Below are 26,813 nucleotides of genomic sequence, written 5' to 3' on the forward strand. Positions count from 1 at the left end.
TCAGTTTGAGTACATTGAAATATTTAAAGAGGATATGTTGCCTTATGCCGAAGAGGTAATGCCCTTGAAATGGGAGTGTTTCAACAAGACAACAACCCCAAACACACCAGTAAGCGAGTAGCATCTTGGTTCCAGACCAACAAGATTAATGTTATGGAGTGGCCAGCCCAATCTCCAGACCTTAATCCAATAGAAAACTTGTGGGGTGACGTCAAAAATGCTGTTTCTGAGGCAAAACCAAGAAATGCAGAGGAATTGTGGTATCGTCCTGGGCTGGAATACCTGTTCACAGCTGCCAGACTCCATGCAACACAGATGTGAAGCAGTTCTCAGAAACCTAAATGTTAGTTCAGTCATTCACAAGAAAGCTAAATCTTCACGCTTTTTTCTGTTTATACAGTAAATGTTTGACTTTGTAAAGAAAAATGCAGACACTGCTATTTTTTGAACAGCCTAATATTCCTTTTTCTTCACTTTCTGTAAAGTAATAACAAATTTGCTAAATTTTTCTTCATGTTTTCATTTAGAATAGAATGTGCAATGTTCCCAATGCATTTGTGTGTATTGAAGTAAAAGTTATAAGGATTTTGAGCTTTACTCGCTTTTTTAAATACACTGCCATTATTTTGAACACAACTGTATGTTCAGTCTCCTATACCATCTTAAAACACAACTACTGTAATAATATGATATTGCTGTGCACCACTTGAGGAAGTGTGATTGTTTTTCAAATGTTTGGAAGTGAAAGTAAAAGAGGACAAACCATACATTATTCCAAGACTTTAAACCTGTTGACCTCTGTGTGCTTGAACGGTCGTATATTTTGAGGTAAGTTCACAACTTATTCTAAATGTAAACATGTTGTCATATAAAAATGAGCTACTAATTTTTTCTCCCTTACATGAGATTTCAAACCCAGGTAAATATGTTTTGATGCGATTATTTTTATTTATTTATTTATTTTTTTTGGTATTTTTTGGTGTCGACTCAATAGTGGTCTTTAGGTAATAGCTTTGACCAAAATGGCGAAGACATCGACAACTAAAGTAAAATTACTATTGCCATCTACTCAGATTTCATTGAATTTTCCCTTAGAATATTTAAAACTGTATCCAGATTTCCAGTTCTTACATTCACACACTGATGTAGCAAATATTAAAACCTGAATAAGCACTAAGAGATGAGTATATGAATGTGCATAATATAACAAAAATACCTGATCAACAACGGAAAATGTTTGAAATGAACGGATTAATGTTTTAACACTCCTATTTTGCCTCTAATTAGGGTTTTACATAAAAAAATGGACAGCAAGCTGAATACATTAACAAATGATAATGGATTTTTAAAAATGAATAGAGAAATAAACTCAAAATAGAGGGAACATTGATGTCTTCATCACCCATCTTATGTTTTGCTGTTATTGAGTTTCAGTTCCTCTTTGCAGATGATTGGATTGCAGATGGTTTTTAGCATGTGACAGTGTTTGTCTGGGTAGAAATGTGACTTCACAGTCTCTTTCGTTTTATGTAAAAGCAATTATTTGTTTGAGGAGCCCTGAACTCCAGCAGAACCATCTCAGCATAAAAGTATTCTCCAGAAGGATATGGTTCTAAATACAACCTTTAAACAACCATCTTTGTTTATAGTAGAACACTATATGAGATTTCATATATATGAGAGGCTATGTTTACACTAGTGCATTTTCATTTTAAAACGCATAACTTTTGCTACGGTTATGCCTGTCATTTACACTGCTCTGGCGTTTTCGACCCTCGATAACAGAGACTTTTGAAAACGCTGCAGACCCCGTTTTAGTTTGAAAACTCCAGGGTTGCATTTCAGCGTAAACAGACCAAAACGGAGACTTTCGAAAATGATGGCATGGCTGGCCACATTCGCTCTATGAATCCTTGATGACCGTGTAAACAATAGCATCATGCTCATTGTTGTATCCATAGATATGTATAGGTAGTTCCCTATCAAGTTCGGTCTCTCAACTCTGCGTAGCTACACTTGGGGGTTATCCCCCTCCTCCCAAATACTGAAGCCTGAGCGTCATTGCCTCAGAATCTTTCTTCTTCACGAAGCAAGCATTGAAGACTTCCACTAATCGCTATTTTCTTCTCGCCATTGACAACGCCTTAAGAGAACACCGTTCACTTCAAGTTCCCCTTTGGCAATATCCGGCAAGAAGATAAGATGTCCCTTAAGGAGCGCTGTGCATACGGGGGCCCGATTGAGCTCCCTGATGCACACGACGCGTGTGTCTTCTGTCTGGGCTGAGACCATGCAGAGGCCGTGCTAGATGGGCCTAACTGTCCTGCCTGCCTTCAATATTGATAGATATTGGTCTATAAAACCCATTTTATATACCTGTAAGAAATGATGAGATACATACAGATTAGAATCTGCAAGCATTCTGGCGCTTTCTTTAATGGCTTTACCCTTTGACCAGAACGTAAATTCCTCATCACTCTAGTGTAATGCACCACCTATAGGCATCTTACAGAAGACACATTTTTAAAGAGTCTCTTAAAGAATAAATCTGATGGAAGAGAGGGAAAAAAATGTATTTTGGGGTACCCAGTATTCCTCAATACTTTAATATTTTACTATCACATTTTGAGTCTATCACACTAGCACCAAGCCGTGTTTACTTTTAATAAGAGTAAAGGGACATGGAATGACAAACGCATGGACTTTATTTACAAGTGATAGGTGAGTGCTTTATAATTTGATGAGTATTGTATCATGCACATTGTTATGGAGGTGTACGTGGTGCGTTGATAATGGTGTGGTGTGTGGATGTCCAGTACTTGTACAGTTTTGCTGCTTTGGGCGCGTCGTCATTTTAGAGTGACGTGAATGTGCATAGTGACCCGTGTATTGGCGGATTACTTTTACATGTAGGGAAATTTACTCTGTGTTTAACCCACCCTAATCTAGCCTACTGTTGAAATTGTTGATCAGCCTGTGTACGGCATAATATGTGCATTATATGCATATGGCTGCGTTAGCTGTAACAGTAAGCAACTTTAAGATGTGTGCATGTGTAACCCTGTATAATTTAGAAAATGAATTATAAAAAGAAAGTAGTTAAGAGTCTGTTAAAACAGTAAATTAACCAGAAATTAGTAAAATAATATAAGAAAAATGGTATAATTAAGTGAAAAGCATTTCAGTGTAATGATTGACATTTTAATGATTGTCCAATTACGTGAAGTCTAAATTGAAATCCCGCCCCACAACGCTAGTCGCTGGATGGGAGTAGCCATTTTCTTTTCTCTTCGAGGCTGGTGAGAGACAAGCAGCAGCGTAACTTTGGAAAAGTTAAAATAACGTCAGAGAGGATTAAAACAGAGGTCTTCATATGTTTTATTTTCTTTGGATTTGGTCAGGTTTTTTTGTCCTACGTTGGAACTACGTTTAATTCAGCTTGATGTAAGATGGCGAGCCTTCCCAGCGAGATGAACACTGATTGTTGTGAGAGTTAAGTTCCAAGCATCACCCGAGGAAACGGGTAGGAAAGTTCTGATTGCCTACTAGGTTTCATAAACCGAACTGAGCTGTGTTTTGAGAGACTTTTCAAGAGCATTTTCGTTTCTGCTCTTACGGATCTGTTTTTGTTATTTGGAACGATTGAATGGAATCATTTCTCCACGATTCTATCAATTCTATAATTTTTTTGGACTCCTGAACTGAATCTTTTTGAACTGAACTTTTCAACGAACTTACTGAACTGAATCTTTTGAACTGAACTTTTCAACGAACTTACTGAACTGAATCTTTTGGATCAAATCTTTTGAGTCTAATCTTTTTGAACTGAACTTTTCAACGAACTTACTGAACTGAATCTTTTTGAACTGAACCTTCCAAACAAATCTTTTGAACTGAGTTTTGAACTGTTTTCTTCTGAACTGTTATTTGGCCTTGTGTTTCACATCAAGGAGTTATTTTTTTTAATTATTTTATTTTGAGTGAACTGTCAAAAAATTATTAATTGTGAACATTGAAAGTGTTTATGGTGATCTCAGAAGTGCTGTATTCTAGGAAATTTGCATAGCCTAGAGGGTGCACCCTACTGAAATTGCTCAATTAATTTCATTGCAGTTGAAAATTCATGTAATTGTGATCTTATATTGAACAAAGAAAATTGTGACAATTGTTGATTATCATTTTATTTTATTTCCTTTTAAACAAAAACCACAGTAATCAGTACAACAGTTGTTTTCAATACAAAGATTTATTTTGACTCAATTGTTGTTGTTTTATTTACATCTCCATAGTCGAACCTACTGGCCTAAGCTTAATATTAGTATCAAGTGCATATTATTTGACACGTGTGCTACACATGTAGTTTACAGTTGCTTACTGAAGGCCTTGACTGAAACCCCACGGTACACCTCTGTTCTTTGGTCAGCACTCTCATCACGTTCAAACCGGGGAGAGTGGTGATTCTGAAATGCTCAGAGACTGTTAGGGCGTATAGCAGTAGCAGCTGTGGTGTGTCAGCTCGGGCTACTGCATATGAGACAACTTCAGCTATGGCTGAAATCCCAGGTGCTAAGCAAAGCGTGGAAGAACGGTCAGTTGCATGTCTTGGTGACCTGCGGATGCATGCAGGCGCTAGCCCCCTGGTACAACACAAAGATGTTCAAGCAGGGAGTCTCGATGGGCAGAGTGGTCAGCAGAAAAATCGTCACTACAGAAGCATCACTGACACAAGCGAAGTGGCTTATAAACTGCCTAGAGTTGAAGGCAGTATGTTTAGCTTTCTTCTACTGATAAAGGATCGACATGTCCTGGTTTGGCCAGACAACATTATGGTGGTATCCTATGTCAACCATCAGGGAGGTATTTGTTCACACTTGCTTCAAAGGCTGGCGGAGCATTTCTTCCTTTGGGCGGACAGAAATCTTCTGTCAATTCGAGCAGTACATGTTCCCAGCAGTCAATATTGTGGCGAGGACATGCTGTCCAGGGGTGGCCCAGTTCACGGGGAGTGGAGGCTGCACCCGCAGACTATTCAGCTAATTTGGAGCCTGTTCAGAAAATCAGAGCGGAAAAGGGGATGGTGCTTCTGGTCACACTGAATTAGCCCAACCAGCTGTGGTTCCCAGAGTTGGTGGAGCTTCTAACGGCTCCCCCATGGCTGATTCCATTGTGGAGAGATCTCTTATCTCAGGCGAAGGGCTCAGTGTGGCACCCCAGGCTGGAGCTATGGAACCTGCATGTTTGGCAGGTCAGTGCGGAGAGCAGATGCTAAATGTATCTCAGTGAGTCATGGATACAATTGCAGAAACGAGAGCTCCATCTACCTGACGCCTGTATAGTCTGAAATGGAAAGTTTTTGCTTCATGGTGCATGATGAGAGATGAGGACCCAGCCAGCTGTGATGTGTCTGTCTTTCTATCGTTTCAGCAGGACTGCTTGGATGCTGGACGCACGCCATCTACTCTAAAAGTGTATGTGGCTTTTATATCAGTTTTCCATTTGCCTATCGGTGATCGTTCGGTCGGTAGGCATCATCTGGTGATGGGGTTCCCTATCGAATGGGAACTCGCACTGCGTCCCCTAGAGGACACTTTGGGGAACGCCCTCAGCGGGACCGGTGTCTGAAGTGCATGTGGAACATGACAATGAACTTGACATTGGCCTATGACGTGTTACTGGTGCGACCATGAGTATGAAAGGGCACCTGTAGAGCACGTCATCAGCTTCTTGTCTTCAGGAGCCGTTTGTTTGTGTGTGCTTGTGTGAAGCAGAACTTTAAAAAAAAAGAGAAAGAAAAGCGATGAGTGAGCACAGTTTTAAGAGATGTGTCCCACCGTGCGTAAGGTACATCACTCCTAGCGACTCACATGAGCTTTGTGTAGTGTGCCTGGGGGTGCAGCATGCACGGTCGGCTCTTGAGGGGGCCGGCTGTGCTCACTGTGATCGTTCACAGTGAGGCAGCTGCGCTCCGCTGGCTCTGTTTACAGAGGACGGAAGCCAAGCTTCTGCGCCTCGTGGTGCTGGACCCGCTGCTGCCGAGGCAGCGCGCCGTCTGCACTCATGGGGCTCGCAGTTAGATCTGGCCGAAGAGCTTGGGACGGGTCTCTCCCTATCCCAATCCTCGGTCGCCAGCTCTGTTGCTCTCGAACCGAATCTGGAAGCCCACTCCTCGGTTTCTTCCGGTCCGGCAGAGCGCATGTTACTCGGCCGGTCCAGCTCCGAGGAGATAGACGTGACAGGAGTCGAGGCGGACGCAACATCACAAACCGCCTCCTCCTCGTCACCCGCGTATGGGGAACTCCTGGACGTCATGACCCGCGCAACTGCCAGGTTAACCCTGGACTGGTCAGCGGAGGTGCAGGAACGCGCGTATACTAGCCGGCTGGATGAGCGCTTCCTAGCGGGTCATAAACGCTCCGCCCCCCCGAGCCTTCCGTTCCTCCCTGAGCTTCACAACGAGCTGCTGAGGTCATGGAGGAATCCCTTTTCTGCCCGCGTCTTTCCCCCTAGCAAGTCCAACTACGCTAATGTAAAGGGGTTGGAAGACAGCGGGTACACGAAGATGCCTCGGATGGAGGAGTCCCTTGCGGGTTATCTGGCTGCTCCCCTGGCATCTTCGTGGAGGGCTCCTACTTTGCCTTCGAAGCCGTGCCAGTTTACGTCTAGGCTCGTCGGCAAGGCATACGCGGCGGCTGGGCAGGCGGGCGGTACCCTGCATACCATTTCGGTATTGCAGGCTTACCAGGCGGATCTGCTAAGGGACGCTGATGCGGCGGGGGGTGTGGCTCCTGTTGAAATCGAGGAGCTCCGCCGCTCATGTGACCTTGCCCTCCGTGCGACCAAGCAAGCGGCTCGCGCCATCGGCCGCTCCCTTGCGGCGCTCGTTGTCACGGAGAGGCATTTATGGCTTAACCTGTCGGGGCTAAAGGAGAAGGACAGGTCTTTTCTCCTTGATGCCCCGGTTTCGCCTGCCGGGCTTTTCGGAGCTGCTGTCAAGACAGTGGTTCGTAAGTTCAGGGAGGCGAAGGTTAAGTCAGCGGCGTTTGAGCACTACATCCCTCGCCGTAAGCGGCGTCCGTCCGGGCAACCACCTGAAGCTGAGTCGGCCACCGGGCCCAGCTGGCGGCAGAGTCAGAAGGCGAGCGTAGCTGCAAGAGCACCGCCCCCGAGGGGTCGGGGCACTAGGCAGCAACCTCGCGTATGGCAGAGACAGGACCTCAGGGACGTTATCGATGCCAAGAAAGGCAATTCGAAGCCTTGAGTCCAGGGCTGTGTTTATTTACTGTTAAAAGAAAAAGCAAACCTTTGTTAATAAAGCCCCTTAGTCCTAGCCTTAGTTGAATACTTATTTCCTCTTTACTTTATTTTCATCCTGTAGTAGGAATCAGTCCCTAATTTCAATTCGTAGTTTTCCCAGTACAACGGCGGTTTCCCGTTGTATCGGTGTTAGGTTATGAGATGTGCTGAGGAACGTAGGCTTTCCGCGAATCGCCTCCCACTTCCTCAGTTATCCTTCTCTTTGTTATACGAATTGTGTTTTGGGTTTAGAAAGTTGGGCCTTGTTGTTTCCCACTTCTTATGTCATTTAAACGGCAGGTCGCCTTCGTTCTGCACAAGATTATAAAATGTGTTGAGAAGGTGGGCAGTATTGCAGTTTGCACTCCCACTTCTTTATCTGTTACACTATAAGCAGGCCTCTGTATTACGTTAACATTGTGAGAGGTATGCAGAGACGGTGGGCTATTCCGCGGCTCGCGTCCCACTTCCTCGGCTCTAATCCTCACAATATTATATGATTTAAAGTAGATGGGCAGTATCGCCTCGCGTTCCCACTTCTTGTATTTACCGTGCGATACGCACTGATTTGAGAGATATTCAGAGATGGTGGGCTATTCCGGCTCGCGTCCACGTCCTCGGCTCTAATCCTCACAATATTATATGATTTAAAGTAGATGGGCAGTATCGCTTCTCGCGTTCCCACTTCTTGTATTTACCGTGCGATACGCACTGATTTGAGAGATACTCGGAGATGGTGGGCTATTCCGCGGCTCGCGTCCCACGTCCTCGGCTCTAATCCTCACAATATTATATGATTTAAAGTAGATGGGCAGTATCGCTTCTCGCGTTCCCACTTCTTGTATTTACCGTGCGATACGCACTGATTTGAAGATATTCAGAGATGGTGGGCTATTCATGGCTCGCATCCCACTTCCTCGGCTCTAATCCTCACAATATTATATGATTTAAAGTAGATGGGCAGTATCGCTTCTCGCGTTCCCACTTCTTTTTATGTACTATATGATATCGCGCCGGGGGAGGGTTTCCTCCGTTTGCACTCAGAGATGAGAGGTATGCGGAGTTAGTGGGCTATTCCGCGACTCGCGTCCCACTGTAGCCTTTGAGATACTACGGTTAGGAAGAGGGGTAGTATTGCCTCTCACGTTCCCAATTCTTAGCACTGTTGTGCAATGAGGCCCTCTCATTTCACTTAGGGTCGTGGATAGAGAAGCTGACCCTCTTCAACTCTGACCCTTACAGTGTGTTGGCTGTTGCTGGTGTATTTCTGGGGATGAGAACTCCTTAGAGTTCCTGGCTTGTGCCTACTGATAAGGCACTCGTTCCTTCAGCATGGCAGCGTGGGTATTCGTTCCCCAAAGTGTCCTCTAGGGGACGCAGTGCGAGTTCCCATTCGATAGGGAACGTCTCAGGTTACCCATGTAACCATGGTTCCCTGAGAAGGGGAACGAGACACTGCGTCCCCTTGCCATGCTTCAGGCATTCTTGTGCACGTCTCCTTCAGACAAGAAGCTGATGACGTGCTCTACAGGTGCCCTTTTATACTCATGGTCGCACCAGTAACACGTCATAGGCCAATGTCAAGTTCATTGTCATGTTCCACATGCACTTCAGACACCGGTCCCGCTGAGGGCGTTCCCCAAAGTGTCCTCTAGGGGACGCAGTGTCTCGTTCCCCTTCTCAGGGAACCATGGTTACATGGGTAACCTGAGACGTTTTTAAGATATGCGCGGAGGTTGCGTCCTTTTGCCCTAATATGGTACCAGTGTGGGATCTGTCCTTGGTGCTTAGTGCATTCTCTGAACCACCCTTTGAGCCACTGCTTTCAGCAGACTTGAAAGTGCTCTCGTTCAAGATGGCGCTCTTGCTCGCTTTGGCATATGGTAAGAGGGTTATATACACTGTCTACGAGCGCTACATGTATAGAGTTCGGTAAGGATGACCGTATGGTCAGACTGCAGCCTAGATGGGGTATGTGCCTAAAGTGCTTTCTACGTTGTTTAGGGCAGAGGTCCCCAACCACCGGGTCGCAACCCACTAGTGGGCCGTGGAAGAATTCTCCCTTGTGTTCCCTTATACCCATATTTGGTTTTCCTGTTCCCGTTACATCCCCATTTAGTTAATTCAGTTCCACCTGTGTTTAATTAATTACCTCGTTTAGTTTCTGTTACTTAAACCCTGTGTTTTAAACCCACTGACCAGCATCCGGTATTAACGTTGATGTTGTGTTCCTGTGTGTTGCTGCCTGTCTTGTGTTACCCTGTTTTGAGAGGATTAAAGACTGTTTCTTTTACCCTCGTCTCCTTGTTCCTCATTTTGCCACAGTTTGCAGTCGTGACAGTTCCCATATAAATGTTAAAATATAGTAGCTACATGTGAAAACACATTAATATATACAGTTTATATATATATATATATATATATATATATATATATATATATATATATATATATAATTTTTATTATTATTTTTATTATTTTTTTCACACATACATGAGACAATAAATTTGCTCATATTTGGATACATATATCGCATACATGTTCATATATATATGTGACATAATACTGCATATATGTTAAATTATATGTGTAGCCAATATTTATATACTGTATTTAAAGATATATAATTCCATATATGAAAATATATTAAAATAAATATTTACCCTGAATTGTGTTCATATATTGCTAATACATATTCCCATATACATGTGACTATATGAGCACCATATATGTTGACATACTGTATATTCCCCAATATATGGAAAGCGGCAATTCCTTATGTATTATTCAGTATATTGTAGTATATTACCACAATGTATTATTCTATATAATTACCAATATACTGACAATTCTTTAATATATTGACTGTTCATATATAATGAAATATATTTTCTTTCCATAAGGGTACCTATACATAGCTATGGTTGTATCAGCATGAATGGTCACGTGACATGCATTTTCAGTTGTGTAGTGTGGACGGAGATCATTTCTGAAACGCAGTGAAAACGCCGATCGTTTTCATTTTAAAACGCCATTTTAAAACGAAAACACACTAGTGTAAACAGGGCCTAAATCAACTAAATAAAGCATCACTGTATTACAGAAAACTTTTAAACTCTGTGTTTCCACATAAAAGGTCTCAAATCAACCACTCAACACTCTTTTGAGAAGTAAGAGTTGAAGGACAGTGACACTAAATGAGTCTCCATGTCAAGAGAGAAGAGAAGGGCACTGCCTCTAAAATGAGTTCTCCATCTCCTGGATCAAACTGTGTGTTTAAGTGTAATCAATCCATGGTGGTTGATCATCCTGAACTTAATGAGGGAACAATGATCTCTGACCCCAGGTAAGACACTAGATATTTTAAAGGGATCTTGAACTTGAATAACTTTTTTTTTATCCTGAATAGCTTTTTTTAAATTATTTTAGACTGTTCTCTGAGGTCCATGTTATCAGGATTTTTACATCAATAACATAATTTATAAGTAATAGGATATTTCCTGTCCTGTTTATAACCCCTCTCATCAGAATGCTGTTTGAATAGGCATGGCAGATTTGTAGATTCAGAAGTAAACGCCCACTGCTATGATTGGCTAACAGTTATGTATGTTTGACAGCATACATTCCTAATAGATGGATGCTGCTGTGATTTAGGTTAAAAATGCATAAATACTCAGTACATATCAAACAATCTGTAATAACAGACAAAGCAATGGTGACCACATAATAAAAACAGTTACTCACACTTGTGTGGTGTGACATTACTGTCGGATCCAATATAGTTGGCACAGCATCGCCTTTTACTTTCAATCTTTCTGAAAATCCTGCATCGAATTGTGCACCAAGTTCTTACTGACATGGTATCGGTCTTCATTAAAAATAAAGTTAATCCACTCATTTCTAATGTTGGGATCAAAAAGAAGGCGATGCAAAGACTGTTTTTCCACAACTTGGCACTGAACATCTTCTTGTTGTCTTCAGAGCCATCTTTATTGTTTGGTTTCTGCATAGCCCTGCGCTTGCCTCTCTCATTATTTACACTACATGCGTGAATCAGTGGGCAGGGATAAACTGGCAGTGATGTAGAAGCAGGCGTTGATCTTCTTCTGCGGAGGTGGTGTTTAGCCACACTATTACATCATAAAGTGGCACATTCCATAAACCTGTCATTTTGGCTTCAATATAAGCTGTTTTTAGACTAACAAGAAAGTTTTGAGTTCTGAAACTTACAGGATGTGTTTATAGTACAATGACCTCTTATGTGTCAAAAAATCAAAAATCAGAAACTAAAATGTCTTAGTTCATGACCCCTTTAACATTTGGCAGAGTTTTTTTATCCAAAGTGAGATCCCTTTTCAAGGGGAGTCTAGTAAAAAAATTTCTGTGAACACTTGATTGTATCCTGTTAAAGGAGCTCTGCCTCTCTAAAAATATTAATAATAATAAAAAAGAGAAGAAAAATCTCTTTGTTTCTCTGTAATCTGTATACTTTTTAACATTAACATCTCTTCTAGTCTGTACAATCGTCTGTCTTTATATTACAGCCTCTGTCTCTCATGTCACTGAATCACTTTGTGGTATTCCTTATATTTAAATTAATAAATGTAAACCTGAAGTGCATTCAAGCCCTACAGCAAGTATGGGTAAAATGTTGTTTTGTTTGTTTTTTGGCCGCATCAGCAAGATTGAGAGACGGAGATTAGAGTCTGCAGAAACCAATTATGTGTCTGTGAAGAGTAACGGATCTATGTCTCATCCCATTGACCTCAGCGGTACACCGATGTCCTCTAACCTGGTGGATGACACAAAAGCAGCCTTCCTGGGGGAGACTAAAGACCAACTAGTGAATTATAAACTACATAGAGTCAAAGACCAGCACAAAACCAACATGAAGGACAGGCATGAGAGATTATTTGAGGGAATAAAACTCCAAGAGAATCAAACCCTCCTGAAAAGGATCTACACACAGCTCTACATCATAGAGGGAGAGAGTGAAGGAGTGAATGAAGAGCATGAGGTTTTACAGATGGAGAAAACAGCCAGAATGCAACACTCACAAGACACTCCAATCTACTGCAATGACATCTTTAAAGCCTCACCTGATCCAGGATGTGAGGAGAAAGACCAAATCAAGGCTGTTCTTACTAAAGGCATTGCTGGAATCGGAAAAACCGTCTCTGTGCAGAAGTTCATTCTAGACTGGGCCGAGGGAAAAGCCAATCAGGATGTAGATTTCATGTTTGTGCTTCCATTTCGAGAGCTGAACTTGATCCGAGATCATCAGTACAGTCTTCACAGACTTCTGCTGGACTTTCATCCTGAACTTCATGATCTGGCCTCAACGATTTATGAGGGGTGTAAAGTTGTGTTCATCCTGGATGGTCTGGATGAAAGCAGAATCACACTGATGTTTTCAGATACTCAGAAAGTTTCTGATGTGACAGAGACTTCATCAGTGGGTGTGTTGATGTCAAGCCTCATGAAAGGAGAGCTGCTTCCCTCTGCTCTCATCTGGATCACCTCCAGACCAGCAGCAGCCAATCAGATCCCCTCCAAATACATCAACCGTGTGACAGAAATCGATGGATTCAATGAGCCTCAGAAGGAGGAATATTTCAGGAAGAGAATCGGTGACCAGCATCAAGCCAGCAGAATCATCTCACACATCAGAAGAGCAAGAAGCCTTCACCTCATGTGCCACATCCCCATCTTCTGCTGGATCTCATCCACTGTGCTTCAGAAGCTCCTGAAAGAAGATTTAAGTGCAGAAATCCCTCAAACTCTGACTGAAATGTACATCCACTTCCTGCTGATTCAGATCAACATGAGTAATCAGAAGTATGAAGAGAGAAATACAGATAGACTCCTGCAGACCAACAGAGATGTGATTCTGAAACTTGCCGAAGTGGCTTTCAAACAGCTGATGAAGGCTAATGTGATGTTCTATGAAGAGGACCTGATTGAGAGCGGCATAGATGTCACTGATGCCTCAGTTTATTCTGGGATTTGCACTGAGATTTTTAAGGAGGAATGTGTGATTCATCAGAGGAAAGTCTACAGCTTCATTCATCTGAGCGTTCAGGAGTTTCTCGCAGCTTTTTATGTGTTTTACTTTTATGTGACTACAACTATGGAGGGACTGAAGAATTTTGTTTCAGTACAAAATTTGCTTAAAGGTTCAGTAGATAAAGCCCTTGAGAGTGAAACTGGACACCTGGATCATCTGTTGCGATTCCTGCTGGGCATCTCAATGGAGTCCAATCAGAGACTCTTACAGGATCTACTGAAACACACAGAGAACAGCTCAGAAAGCATCAGAAGAACCTCTCAGTACATTATAGAGAAGATCAAAGAGGGACATGGACTCTCAACTGAAAGATCCATAAATCTGTTCCGCTGTCTGCTGGAAGTGAAAGATCAGACTCTGTCCAGAGAGATTCAGGAGTTTGTGAAATCAGACAAACAGTCAGAGAAGAAACTCTCTCCGGCTCACTGCTCAACAATTGCCTACATGCTTCAGATGTCAGACGAGGTGCTGGATGAGCTGGACCTCAAGAAATACAACACATCAGATGAGGGAAAAAGAAGACTGATAACAGCTGTGATCAACTGCAGAAAAGCTCTGTAAGTGTTATTCACGATAAGACAATTTAAAATCACAATATATAAAAATAACATGGTATTTGTACTTTTTAGATGAGCTTACCTGATACTTCTGAATCTGTGTATCATTTGTTCATTCGGTTTTTTTTTATTTAATACTGAAAGTAGAAAAATGAAAAAACGGCTTCTTTTTCTGTTTTCCCCCCCCCAAAAAACGAGAATTCAGCTTAAATTTTCATTTTTCGTTCAGGGGTAGAAAAATGAATAAACAGCTTGAATATTCAATTTCTACACGTAGGCGGGATTTAAATGCCCCTTTCTGCTGATTGGTCAGCCAAAGATCAAACTGTGCCGTCATCCACAGTATCACGCAGCAGAATGATAGTACTCTGCTGCTGCAGTTGTACGGATTCCTAACGCATTTATTGCAACTACATTTCATCTTTCTTCATCATACAGACTAATGAATAGTTCGAGACAACTCGTACCAGGGCAGAGTCTAGACAGGCCTTTCTTCTGTGTAGATATAAATTCTATTCTTTGGATCAGCTGGGCATGGCAGGGTCTGATCTAACGGCTGTCATAGCCTACCCTGCTCACCCAGTAAGTCTGTTTGTTTAATTAAGTAATTAATTCATTAATTTCAAAATAAATATTTTAAACACTAAGATAAAAAGGAAAGAATAATAAATTGGCTTGGGCAGGCTATATATAGGCTTATAATGTTCACGCAAGAACTGTCATTCTGACTGACAACCGGAGAATAACAGATATTAAATAGCCTACTGTTAGAGTTTTATAATGTAGTCTTGTGTTTTATTAAAATTGATTATAATTTATATATCAAAAGGATATGAATGGATTAAATACACTCAATAAACAGACAGACGTGACTACAGTGAAGTGCACAGGAAATAAGCAGCAGTTTAAATATACTGTTTAAATTAATATTGAGTACTGATTGATGTTCACTTGGATTTTTTCCCCATCGAGGGGAAATAACTTAATACTCTGTCATTTATAGTCATATGGTAAAATGTATTTTTTTATTTGTGTAACGTTACGTTCAAAATAACTACAAAATGTCATGCCTTTGAAAAATAAAGAGAACAGAATGCGCTGCTTTAGTGTGTCTCGGTCTCCTTGAGCATCTTTCTGGCGCATGCCACAAACATGAACCACAGCGAATACCTGTCTTTTAAAAGGCTTCATCTAGATTATTTGACATTAAATGCATCATATAAGTCACTGTGGAATAAATCACAGCCTATGTATCATGATACATAGCGACTTTACAGTATGGAAATAAGGCTATACTTTAGACCCCCATCACTTTAAGAACCGCTGGTCTACACAGAAGAAAGCCCTTTCTAGACTCTGCCCCAGGTACGAGTTGTGTCTAGCTATTCATTAGTCTGTTTGATGAAAAAAGATGAAATGTAGTTGCAATAAATGCATTAGGAATCTGTCAAACTGCAACAACGGAGGACTATTATTCTGCTGTGTGATACTGGATTAAATGTAAAAATAATGTAAAAAGTAGGTGTAAATTTATGGAATAAATGTGATGAGGAATTAAAAGTATGTAATTCACTTAGCAAATTTAAGAAAACTAAAAAATATTGAAGTAATAGTTTGAATGTGTATTTTTATTATTACATTTATTTTGAATTATGTATGTACACTTTTGGAAATGTTTATGTAATATTGTTTATCTTGTATTATCTAACTTAGTGAAAAGTGTCGCTCATCAGTTAACTATGTATAAAGGGTAGGCATAATAAGCAAGGCTTTGGCTTACACCTTTTTCGTTAATTGTTTATTTATTTATTTGGTAACACTTTATTTTAGGGTCTCTTAACTAGTTGCTTATTAGCATGCATATTACTAGAATATTAGCCATTTATTAGTAGTAATTAAGCACACATTAATGCCTTATTCTACATGACCTTATTCTACATCCCTAATCCTACCCAATACCTAAACTTAATAACTACCTTACTAACTATTAATAAGCAGCAAATTAGAAATTTATTGAGGGAAAAGTCGTAGTTAATAGTGAATAAGTGTTCCCTATTCTAAAGTGTTACCATTTATTTTGTGAAAAGTTGTCTGTGAGGACTGAAATAAAAATTATTGATTGATTGAACTGATGATGGAGCGGTTTGATCTTTGGCTGACCAATCAGCAGAAAGGGGTGTTTAATTCCCGCCCACGTGTAGAAATCAAATATTCAAGCTGTTTATTCATTTTTCTATCCCTGAACGAAAAACTAAAATTTAAGCTGAATTCTCAAATTTTTGGAAAAAAAACAAAAAAACAAACAAAAAGGAGCTGTTTTCTCATTTTTCTACTTTCAATATTAAATAAAAAAACAAATGAACGAATGATACAGAGATTCTTTTGGTTATGCAACATCATATTTCTTTGTATTTTGTCCCGTAGTTTTGTTGACTGTAATCTCACTGCTCAGTCCTGTGAAACTGTGGCATCAGCTCTACAATACTCAAACTCTGTCTTGAGAGAGCTGGATATGAGTAACAATGACCTGCAGGATGTAGGGGTGAAGCTGCTCTCTGATGGGCTGAAGAGCCCAAACTGTAAGCTGGAGATACTGAGGTGTGTAAAATGTTGTCACCTAAGTAAATATATACATTTGGGTATATAAAATATTCAAATACTTTTAATTTTTCCTATGTGCCAATACTGATACCCATAACTATGACAGTATTATTAGAATTAGAATCAGAAAGAGCTTTATTGCCAAGTGTGTTTACATACACAAGGAATTTGTCTTGGTGTCAGAAGCTTCCAGTACAGAAAGTACAGACATAGTAAAGACATATATATAATTTAAAGTAAAACACTAATAATAAAGAGAATAGACCAGGGCTGCACGATTAATCGAAATATGGTTGAAATCAGTCTGCGATTATGAAAGCTGTTTTAACACTGTTGTGTGGACGCTATCGTATTCTGTACATTACGCAAAACCTTCCTTTTTTTATTCACCCATGAACATTGGGACATTGACAGCTAAATAAACATTTAGTTCAGAGGAACTCAATTCCTGGAGGGCTTAAGCTCTGCAGAGTTTATCTCCAACCAGCTCCAACTCACACCTGCTTGGAAGTTTCTCCTAATCCTGAAGACCTTGATTAACTGGATCAGATGTGTTTCATTAGGGTTGGAGCTAAACTGTGCAGAGCTGTGGCCCTCCAGGCATTAAGTTTGAGAACAGTGATTTAGTTGGTTTACTCATGAAACAAAACAAAAATAATGATTCTTTTGAAACATCACATTTTCCAAATTACTACAGACAGAATTCCATTAAACTTGCAAAATGTGACCCGCTGAAAGAGAAATGATAGCAGCTAAACATTTTGTATCATTTGAGTATTTAAAGTTCCATTGTAACGTGATCACAATGTCTTATTTAATCTCTTGTTTTGTAGGTTGTCTGGCTGTATGGTGACAGAGAAAGGCTGTGGTTATTTGTCTTCAGCTCTAAGTTCAAACCTCTCACACCTGAGAGAGCTGGATCTGAGCTATAATCACCCAGGAGATTCAGGAGTCCAGCTGCTCAAACACAAACTGGAGGATCCAAACTACAAACTTCACATACTCAAGTATGTTACATTGATCTGTGTTTTTTTGTGGGTGAGAGTTTTTGAAAAAGTTCACTGCTTATTAAATTAAATAACTTATTAATGCCTTGAGATTCAATTTTTCTTGATTCAAACATTGGCCTTGATAAATACATGTTTGTTATGATCCAGAATGTTCTCTGTTCTTCTTGAATAATCCATTTTGTTTAAAACAATGTAGATATTAGCTAGTGCTACAACATTATGGATTTAGGATTATGTCTTGTTTAGTCCTTGCTCATTTGTCTTGGTTTCATATTTCCTTTTCACTTTAGTCTTTGACATGTCCTACTTAGGTGAACATAATTAGTAAATAATGAGACTGTTTATTAAGATCCCTTGTTAATACCTGCAAACTAAAAAAATTCCAAGCGGTTTCAACTAATTGTTATTTAGTAACTAGTTCCACAGAAATTTTACGTTCAGTCAATTTCTGACTTCAAAGTGTTATCTGAATTGATATGTTTTTAGTTGGCTCAACCTTTACTGAACTAGTTTTATACTGCATTCAACTAAAATGTTTTAATTGGCCAAACATTTAGAAGACTACAACAAGTTATGTCAATTAAAATTGTGTTTTATGTTACCTCAACTAAGATTTATTATTTGGGCATCATAGGAAATTGCTGGGGAACTACATAAACTACATAAACATATTTTTATAGTTTAACAAAATTATTAACTGGTGTTTATCAATCACTAAAACACACTTTACAACACATAATAGCCTTTATTTAATAACAGTCTCCATTTATAACATTTTTGGTAACACTTTATTTTACGGTTACACCTATTAGTTGCTTATTAGCATGCATATTACTAGAATATTAGCCATGTAATAGTGCTAATTAAGCACATATTAATGCCTTATTCTACATGACCTTATTCTACATCCCCAATCCTACCCAATCCCTAAACTTAACAACTACCGCACTAACTATTAATAAGCAGCAAATTAATAATTTATTGAGGGAAAAGTCTTAACCCTCTGGGGTCTGAGGTCATTTTGGGGCCCTTGAGATGTTTTGACATGCCCTGATATTTGTGCTTATTTCAGCTACTTAAAACATACTATTGACCAACATGTAATTTTTTTTGTATTCAGCACAAACTGTGCTACAATAATATGTGACCAAGATGGATGTACATGTTTGCATTTTTTAGAAAAAAAATATTATGCGTGGTTAGTAAGTTTTGGGGAAAAAAATGTAGCTGAAATAAGGCCTTAAAACCCATACTAAATAGTCCTGACCAAGACTTTTGAGTAATCAGTCTTGTAGCCTAGAATATTTACTTCAAAATTATGTGAAAATCATTCTGCTTACTCATTCACAGAAAACAATATATTGATTTAAAATTTTCAAGACATGTTTTGTGATCGAGGGTCTATATGCGAGGGAGTGGCAATGGCCATGAATATTAAGTGAGTCTCACCTGAGCAACAAAGGGCCCTCCCCTAATGGCCCATCAGTGTGACTGTGACTGTGACTGTGAGGCAGGTAAGAGAGAATGTGAGGAGATTGAAAAAAAGGGTTTTTTAAATTATTTGTATTTTATTTACAACACAGTATAATCAAAACATACATAATGAAGGTCAAAGACACATTATTGTGCACACTGATCTAACCACAGAGATGTGAACAGACTTTGAGTCATTCCTGCAGCAGATTCTGTTCAACAAGTGAAACAAGTAAATCATACCTGATATTTACGTGTGTTATTTAAGTGTTTCTACTTCTTTCCATGGATTCAAGAAGAAAAAAAAAACAATCAGTAGAAAAGGAGCTTGTTTTGACATAGAATATCAGTGTAGTTGAACATCTGATGTTGGTGCAATGCTCTCAGAGGAAAACAGTTTGAAGAGACATCAGGATACATCTGGTGCTGGTATCTGATTCAATAAAATACAAACAAAAAAAAAACATTTGTGAGCATGTTAATATTAGGAACATCTGTATATATATCATAAATATCATATATATCACTATCATAAAAAAGAGAAAGAAATCTTATATCTGAGAAACTAATTATTATTGTTTAGCACATTATTCAAATCTATTTCTGAACAGAGTAGGCTATTAATAATAAACATGTACTAAACATACTTAGACTCGTAGCATTCATCATGTTACAGTGTACACTCATATTACTTTTATTGTTTTATGTAGAGCATGAAAACATCATCGCGCTGTAAGAAATTTAAATATCATATTCAAAATGTTTTACACGATTTCAAACATTGTAGTCAGGAATTATAGTTTGGGAAAAACCCAACTATGATTTTGTAGTCATACAGTCTAGTATGTATGATTTTATAGTAGCCTATGATATGATTCTGTAGCCACAGACTCAAGCATGCTTTGTACAATAAAAGGATGTACTTTGTACTATAAAAAAAATATATTTTATATCTGAGAAACTAATTATTATTGTTTAGCACGCTATTAAAATCTATTTGTGAACAGAGTATTAATAATAAACATGGTCTAAACATTCTTAGACGCGTAGCATTCATCATGTTGTCGTTTGGGGGAAAACTCAGCTAACTGTTAGTAGATCTGTTCAAGTTTATGTCACAATAACACGGTAACTAATGTAAAAAAGAAACATTACTTACTCATCTCCTCTGCTGGATGAAATCGTGTTCTTCTTTCGAGGGAAATCCTGCCTTTACTCAGCGCATCTTCTTCCAGAAACGAACAGTAGCCGCGATGAACGACCTCCTCTTTGTTTGTGTTGGGCGTTTGCACGCGCGCACTTACCACGTGGCTATTTACATATGAACAGCGCGAGACGCACGAGGGCGGGGTCACATTAGAGATAATGAGTCAGACGGGACAGACTGAACATCGTGTTGGTTTTATACGGATTACTTCATCACAGAATGTTTGTTTTCGATAAGCTTTCTATAGATATATTTCTCATGTCTCTGTGTGAAGTATTTGCTGAGTTACAGTTCATTTTAGTGACGCGTTTCTAAAAACAGTTTGCGAAGACGGAGAAGACAGAGAGCGCACCCTGTTTGTTTTCTTTATTCTTCAGAAGCACAAAGTTTAGTTGTTATTATGAGTGTATACAAATAAAAGTAGACCCCTTACAGATTCGAATGGTGTATTGCTCTTATCTGTACGATCAAAAACGACAGAGTAATTCAAGCTCATTTCGGCCTTATCAGGAAAATCTGCCTCAAAACGCATATATGCGTTTGTCGACCCCAGGGGGTTAACAAGTGTTACCTATTCTAAAGTGTTATCACATTTTTCATACAAACTAAACATACAGGAATGAAGAAAAAAAAAGTCACCTACATCTTGGATGGCCTGGCAAATTTTTGGGTGAACTATCCCTTTAAAGCTCCAGAAAAACTTTGTATAATGAACTAATAAAAAACTAAACAAGCTAAACAAAATGTTAGCAAACAAACATTTACAAATATTATTACTGTTCACAATTTCATCTTTAAAATGAGGCAGAAGTAAAAAAAAAAAAAAAAAAATGAACCAGGTGTTACAGTATATAAAATCAAATTAAGTCACCTTTATTTACATAGCGCTTTATACAATACTGATTGTATCAACGCAGCTTTACAGAATCAAACAGAAAAATAGTTTGTAAATAATGCAAGATGACATTAACAAGTCATTTTCCCACCTAAAGTCAGTTCATTGGTGATTCAGTGTTGACATCATCCAGTTCAGCTCTCTCCCAATAATATTTGTGCAATCAGCCAAGCGTCCCCAAATAAGCAAGCCAAAGACGACAGCGGCAAGGACCCAAAACTCCATCGGTGACAGAAATTGAGTAGAAAATCTCGGGAGCAACCAGGCTCAGTCGGGGGGCAGTTCTCCTCTGACCAGACGAAACCAGCATGGCGTGGTTTAATTCTAGGCTGCAACACAGGTCAGATTGAGGAGAGGACACGTCTGGTTCTCGTGGTCTTGTCCCGATGGCTTGTCCTGGAGCTCATCTAGCTGACATGGTCTCTGCTGACATTCAGGGCTGTAAAGGTCATCTCTTGGTCACCATCTGATCTGGATATGGACTGGGTGGCTATGGTGACCTCGGAATAAGAAAGAAACAGACTAATATTAGTGTAGATGCCACTGAGTACAGTAAAGCACATTATAATTGTAGTAAAAACGCTAAACATTTACATATATTACCTGGAATTAAAACAATAAACTCCTAGTCTTGAAAGTACACACCAGTTTTTCCGTCTGGTCTCATTATCTCTAATTAGGTGATGCCCACGCACTGCTCGCGCTATTGTTATTACAAATCTCCACACGAGCCACGCGGCATGTAAACGCCCACACCACTGTAAACAAAGAAGCAACGCGTTCATCTCGGATACTTTTCAGTTTTGGAAGAACGCGGTGTGAGGAATAAGCCTTTTATTTACCTCAGAAACGCGCTGAGAGGAAAAAGAGTTATATTTACCTCAGAAACGCGCTGAGAGGAAAAAGCTTTGTTTACTTCATAAACCGAACGCAGCTGGAGCCGGCGGCGGAGATACTTTATACCGAGTAAGTAATGTTTCTTATTGGCATTCTATAATGTGTTGTTGTGACTAAGTTGGACACATTTACTAGGTGAACTTTTCCCAAACTATAACTCTAGAATAAAATGTGTGAAATCGAGTGCAACATTTTGAAATATGATAGGCAACCTTTCATTGCATTTAAATGTTGCACGACGTGAGGATAGTTATATGTTCTATAAACAATGATATAAAAGTAATGTCTAAGAAAGTTTAGACCAATCTTTACTGTGAAGTAGCCTACTCTGTTTGCAAATACCTGCTCAAACAGGTTTATAATAAGCTTAACAATAATAATTTAGTTTCTCAGTTATAAAATGTTGTTTTTGTATTGTATGATAATACATGCAAAGCATGTGTGCATCTATGTTATAAAATCACGTGGGCAATCTTGCTGATCGCTAATGTAATAATATAGTTGCTCCTGATAAGCCTATCAACATGCTCACTAATTTATTTATTAATTTTAGTGGTGGGGGGGGGGTGCTTTATTTATTTTGAGTAGTAACATTATGTAGGCCTATATTATAATAAATATAATGTACTGTTTTTGCTGTACTTTGGATCAAATAAATGAGCTGAAGACACTTCTTAAAAAAAAAAAACATTACAAATCTTACTGTTTAAATAATTTGACTGGTAGTGTATGTATTGTAACCATGTTTGCTTTGTCTTTGTCCGTTCATTGTGTTGCTCACGTCTGTTTTGTTTTCTCATGCAGTTTCTGCTGTCTCCCGTTTTCCTGGGTTCCAGTTTCCTGCCACTGTTTTGGATATTTTGGATATTGCACCCACGATGTCATGACTCTTCTGTTGTTTATTTGTTTGTTTGTTCCTAATAAACTGTTTAACTGCACTCGCAAGTGAATCTCAAGTTATTTTATGTGATAGTTATACGTATACACATTTCTTTTTTCCTCACATTCTTTCTTGTAACTCTTCTCTCTCAGTCACACACCTGACTCAATAGCTCATTATGGAGCTCATTATGCGGGCCTTTGTCTCCTCAGGTGTCAGTCACAGCATTATCCAGGATAGTTCACGCCCTCTCGCATAGAGCCTTTCCACTCAAAAAGTGACTTAATATATTGCAAATCAATATATTGTTTTCTCTGAATGAGTGAGTTAGATTGTTTTCAGATCATTTTGAAGCAAATATTCTAGGCTACAAGATCCAGTTCTCAAAAGTCTTGTGAACAAATGTTCTGTATGTGTTTTATGGCCTTATTTCAGTTACTTTAAAATTTTAGTTTTTTTATAACCACGCATAAACGTTGTTTTCTCAAAAACACAATCATGTACGTACATGCTGCTCACATATTATTGTAGCCCAGTTTGTGCTGAATACAGTGTTTTTAGACTTTAGCCATTAAAATGTTTATAAGCTACTGAAAAAAGCACAAATGTCAGGGCATGTCAAAATTTCTCCAGGGCCCCAAAACACCCTCAGACCCCAGAGGGTTAAATGATGATTGTGAATTAGCAATGAACACCTGCTGTTAACAAGCAGCATCATTGAAGAAAAGAGAAACACAAGTACTACCACTTACTTCAGCCACAGCCTTGGAGGAAATCAACTGATAAAAAACAAAACAAAACAAAACAAAACAAATCGCTCAAGACTCCATGAACAGCATCACCAGCTTCACACATTACTAACCAGACTGACATTATTTTATGTCTGCAGAGTCTCTTATTGAGAATAACAGAGGTTTAGATGTTGATGTTTTATTGGTCAAGAAAAGAAAAAGAGAGAAAAAACAAAACAAAACACAATGCCACCATAATTGTGGTCATTGTTTGTTTTAGTTTGTCTATTTACCCTTTTAATAATTCAAAGCAATTTGCTTTTAAGCAATTGCAATATCATTTCACAGCAAACATTTGTACATTGTTGAATCAGATACTTGAATGCTTGAAACATATTAGATTATTCTTTCTGCTTCTGTAACTCATTTGAATGAACATTATGAAATGGTCTCTCTCTTTGGTTTATTGACTGATATTTAACTATTACAGAATTGCAAAAAAAAAAAATAATACAATAAACAAATGCTACGGTAATGCTTCAATATTGGGGAAAAAACTGCATCAGCTCAGGCTTTTAGACATGAACACTTGTATGATCCTCAACAATGGTGACAATAATTTTGCATAATGCAGTGCATGATGGGAGTTTTTACTATGGTGTTACCATCATGCATTGAAGCATTTTGTTGATTGTCACCATTGTTGAGATTCATATGCTGGTTCTTGATGTCTGTATGTTTTTAAATAGTACTGGAGTTCAAGTTTTAATATGCATTATATAGATTTAAAATTCATTCACTACTGTATAACTATTAGAGCTACACTTTGTTTGCATGGTGTAGTTTCACTGTCAATTATACAAAACCTAAACATTTAAATGAATAATATATAAAAATAAAAATTATTTTGATTGTGCAGCTCATGATGACTATCTCATAAAAGCAGCTAATATTTCCTCACTGCACAGCACTGATCTCAGTGTTTTACACCACATGCTGCACATGCACATTAATTTACTTTGAAATAATAAAAGAGTCAAGAGCCCAACTAAAGCAAACACTGATCTCCATGACGGTGACATCTTTTTAACCAATAAAACATCAACATCTGATCCTCTGTAATTCTCAATAACAGCAGGTGTTTATCACTAATGCACAATCATTATTTAATTAGTCACTTAATTATCTCATTAACTTTAACTCTTTGAGGATTTGGGATTTGACTTGAGACTTGCTTGTGACTTGAAAGAAACGACTTGGTCCCACCTCTCCAGGAGGTAGAACTAATTAGTTAAATCAGCTGGCTGAATTCATGGGTGGAATAAATATATGGCAGGACTTTTACATTCTGACCCCTGGATTTTACACCTCTGCTTGGAAGAACTGACTTGCCAGCATCTGAAATCTTGCAACGATGACAAAGCACCCTGATGGAGAAAGAAAAGTACATTTTAAGTTCAAAAAATTAAATGATGCCTTTTATATCATTTACAATGTATCAATATCTGTTAATTAAGTTTGTGATGAAACAGAAGTTGCAACTTTTTTTTTTTTTTGGCACAAATCCATTCCACAATCCATTGCATAACAGGGAGCATTGATGCTGACTGGATTAGTAATAGAACATGTACATTTCATATTATAGGGCTAAGTTACCTCAAATAGCATAAAAATAATATAAAAATATAATGGTCCTGCTTGTTGTTGATAAATACCAATGGTGACGTTTTAATCAGTTGTCCCAGTGTTTACTGAGCCACGGTCTTCCACTATCTAGTGATTCACTACCTAGGGAACTGACTGAGATGCTTTGAACGGCATTGTGAAACAATTCGGTTGTTAATTTTCGTTCGGAACGATGAACTTCTCTTCCAAAGCGCCTTCACAAGACCAGAAACGCTGTGTAACGTTAATCCGCCCTGTTTGAAAAGAGCGACATACATTTCACCGTGGCTTGTTGTTAGTTAGTCATGTTTAATGTCGTCTTTTTTCTTCACGGGACAATTGATAGTTTCCACGTGATGTCACACCCTTATAGGAACGCCCACCTGGAGGGCCAAACGATGCTTTGCTCCACTGACCACCAGTTATTTTTACGCAGCTTGCATTAAGTAGTAATGTAGTAAAACGCAGATATTAAAAGGCAAAATTCAGTAAACACCTTATTGATGATGTATATTTTGTACAGGCAAGCAGATGAAGCCAGAATATAAACGCAATGTGCAAAGTTTCACGTTAAGTGGTTTTCCATAGAAAACCATTAGAAGGAAAACTGAACCACTAAATGGATTGCGTTCATATTTCGGCCTCATCTGCTTACCTATGTAAACAACGCACCATTAATAAAGAGATTACTGAATTTGATGGTTTAATATTACTGTTTTAAATATATTAAGGCACTTTAAGTGTTTTCACAACGTTTTGTCGCGATTGAAATATTGCAGCGGGTGCTTAAAATGGAATGCAAATGGCCAAAACTTTTGTTCACATACTTTTGTGTTATTCTTTTGAGAGGTGATCTAAATATTTGCGGCTGTGAAACAGATGGAAAATTAACTTGTACTGTAGTTTTATGGATGTTTTGCCCTCCAGGTCTTTGAGCCGGTCACGTGACTGAACGCTATGAATTGCAAAAGTTTACACACGCAAAAACCCATTCAACATGCCCATGTTAACTTCAAATGAGCGCATTACTGTGGTTTACATTAAGTTACTTATTTCATAGATTTCGGTTAACGTTAGACGTATTAAGCATAATGGAGAGAGATCGCGTGATCTCTTCATTATCTTTTCACGTCACGGAAACACAAAAAATATCATACAACACGCCAAAATTAGCTAAAATTCATTTTAGTAACAGCTTTTGATATTAAATGTTTTATGGATTAAACAAGGTGAAAGACCACATTCCCTTCACTTAAATTTCCCTCAGACATATCATACAACGCTTTTTCGATGTTTTTATATGTTGTACGTTTGTGTGTAAATATATACGTTTTAAATAAAACATGTACACCTTTTAAATATACGTTTTGACAGTCTAACATTAAGTATTCATTATTTTTTAAAATAATTAAACAGTAATTTTTATTTTTATTTTAATTTTTAGTTTGGACCACAGAGATCATTTTAGAATCACTCCAGGACTGAGAAAATGTAGGTATTGTGTTTAACTCTATCTCTCACACATATGTAAGAATGC

At 38.7% G+C, this 26,813-nt stretch overlaps 1 protein-coding gene across 7 annotated transcripts in view; it reads left to right on the forward strand.

The window, feature by feature from the left end:
• Nucleotides 1–772: 772 nt before the first annotated feature.
• LOC131537542 (NLR family CARD domain-containing protein 3-like) overlaps nucleotides 773–26,813 on the forward strand; it is a 30,259-nt gene continuing 4,218 nt past the window's right edge. Inside the window, exons 1-7 of one of the 7 annotated variants that reach the window (XR_009270312.1) lie at nucleotides 773–828; nucleotides 10,430–10,639; nucleotides 11,974–13,917; nucleotides 16,342–16,515; nucleotides 17,352–17,525; nucleotides 18,927–19,042; nucleotides 22,805–22,938. Coding sequence is in view for 5 of the 7 variants with exons in the window: in XM_058771065.1 (XP_058627048.1) it covers nucleotides 10,491–10,639; nucleotides 11,974–13,917; nucleotides 16,342–16,515; nucleotides 17,352–17,525; nucleotides 22,805–22,949 (2,586 nt within the window). In the remaining 2 variants the exon portion in view is untranslated. Of the gene's footprint in view, nucleotides 829–10,429; nucleotides 10,640–11,973; nucleotides 13,918–16,341; nucleotides 16,516–17,351; nucleotides 17,526–18,878; nucleotides 23,090–26,720; nucleotides 26,768–26,813 lie in introns of those variants that run through there. The other 6 variants (XR_009270311.1, XM_058771063.1, XM_058771064.1 and 3 more) reach the window with 6 other exon arrangements.

This window comes from Onychostoma macrolepis, chromosome 03 (assembly GCF_012432095.1).
Source record: "Onychostoma macrolepis isolate SWU-2019 chromosome 03, ASM1243209v1, whole genome shotgun sequence".
Lineage (NCBI taxonomy): Eukaryota > Metazoa > Chordata > Actinopteri > Cypriniformes > Cyprinidae > Onychostoma > Onychostoma macrolepis.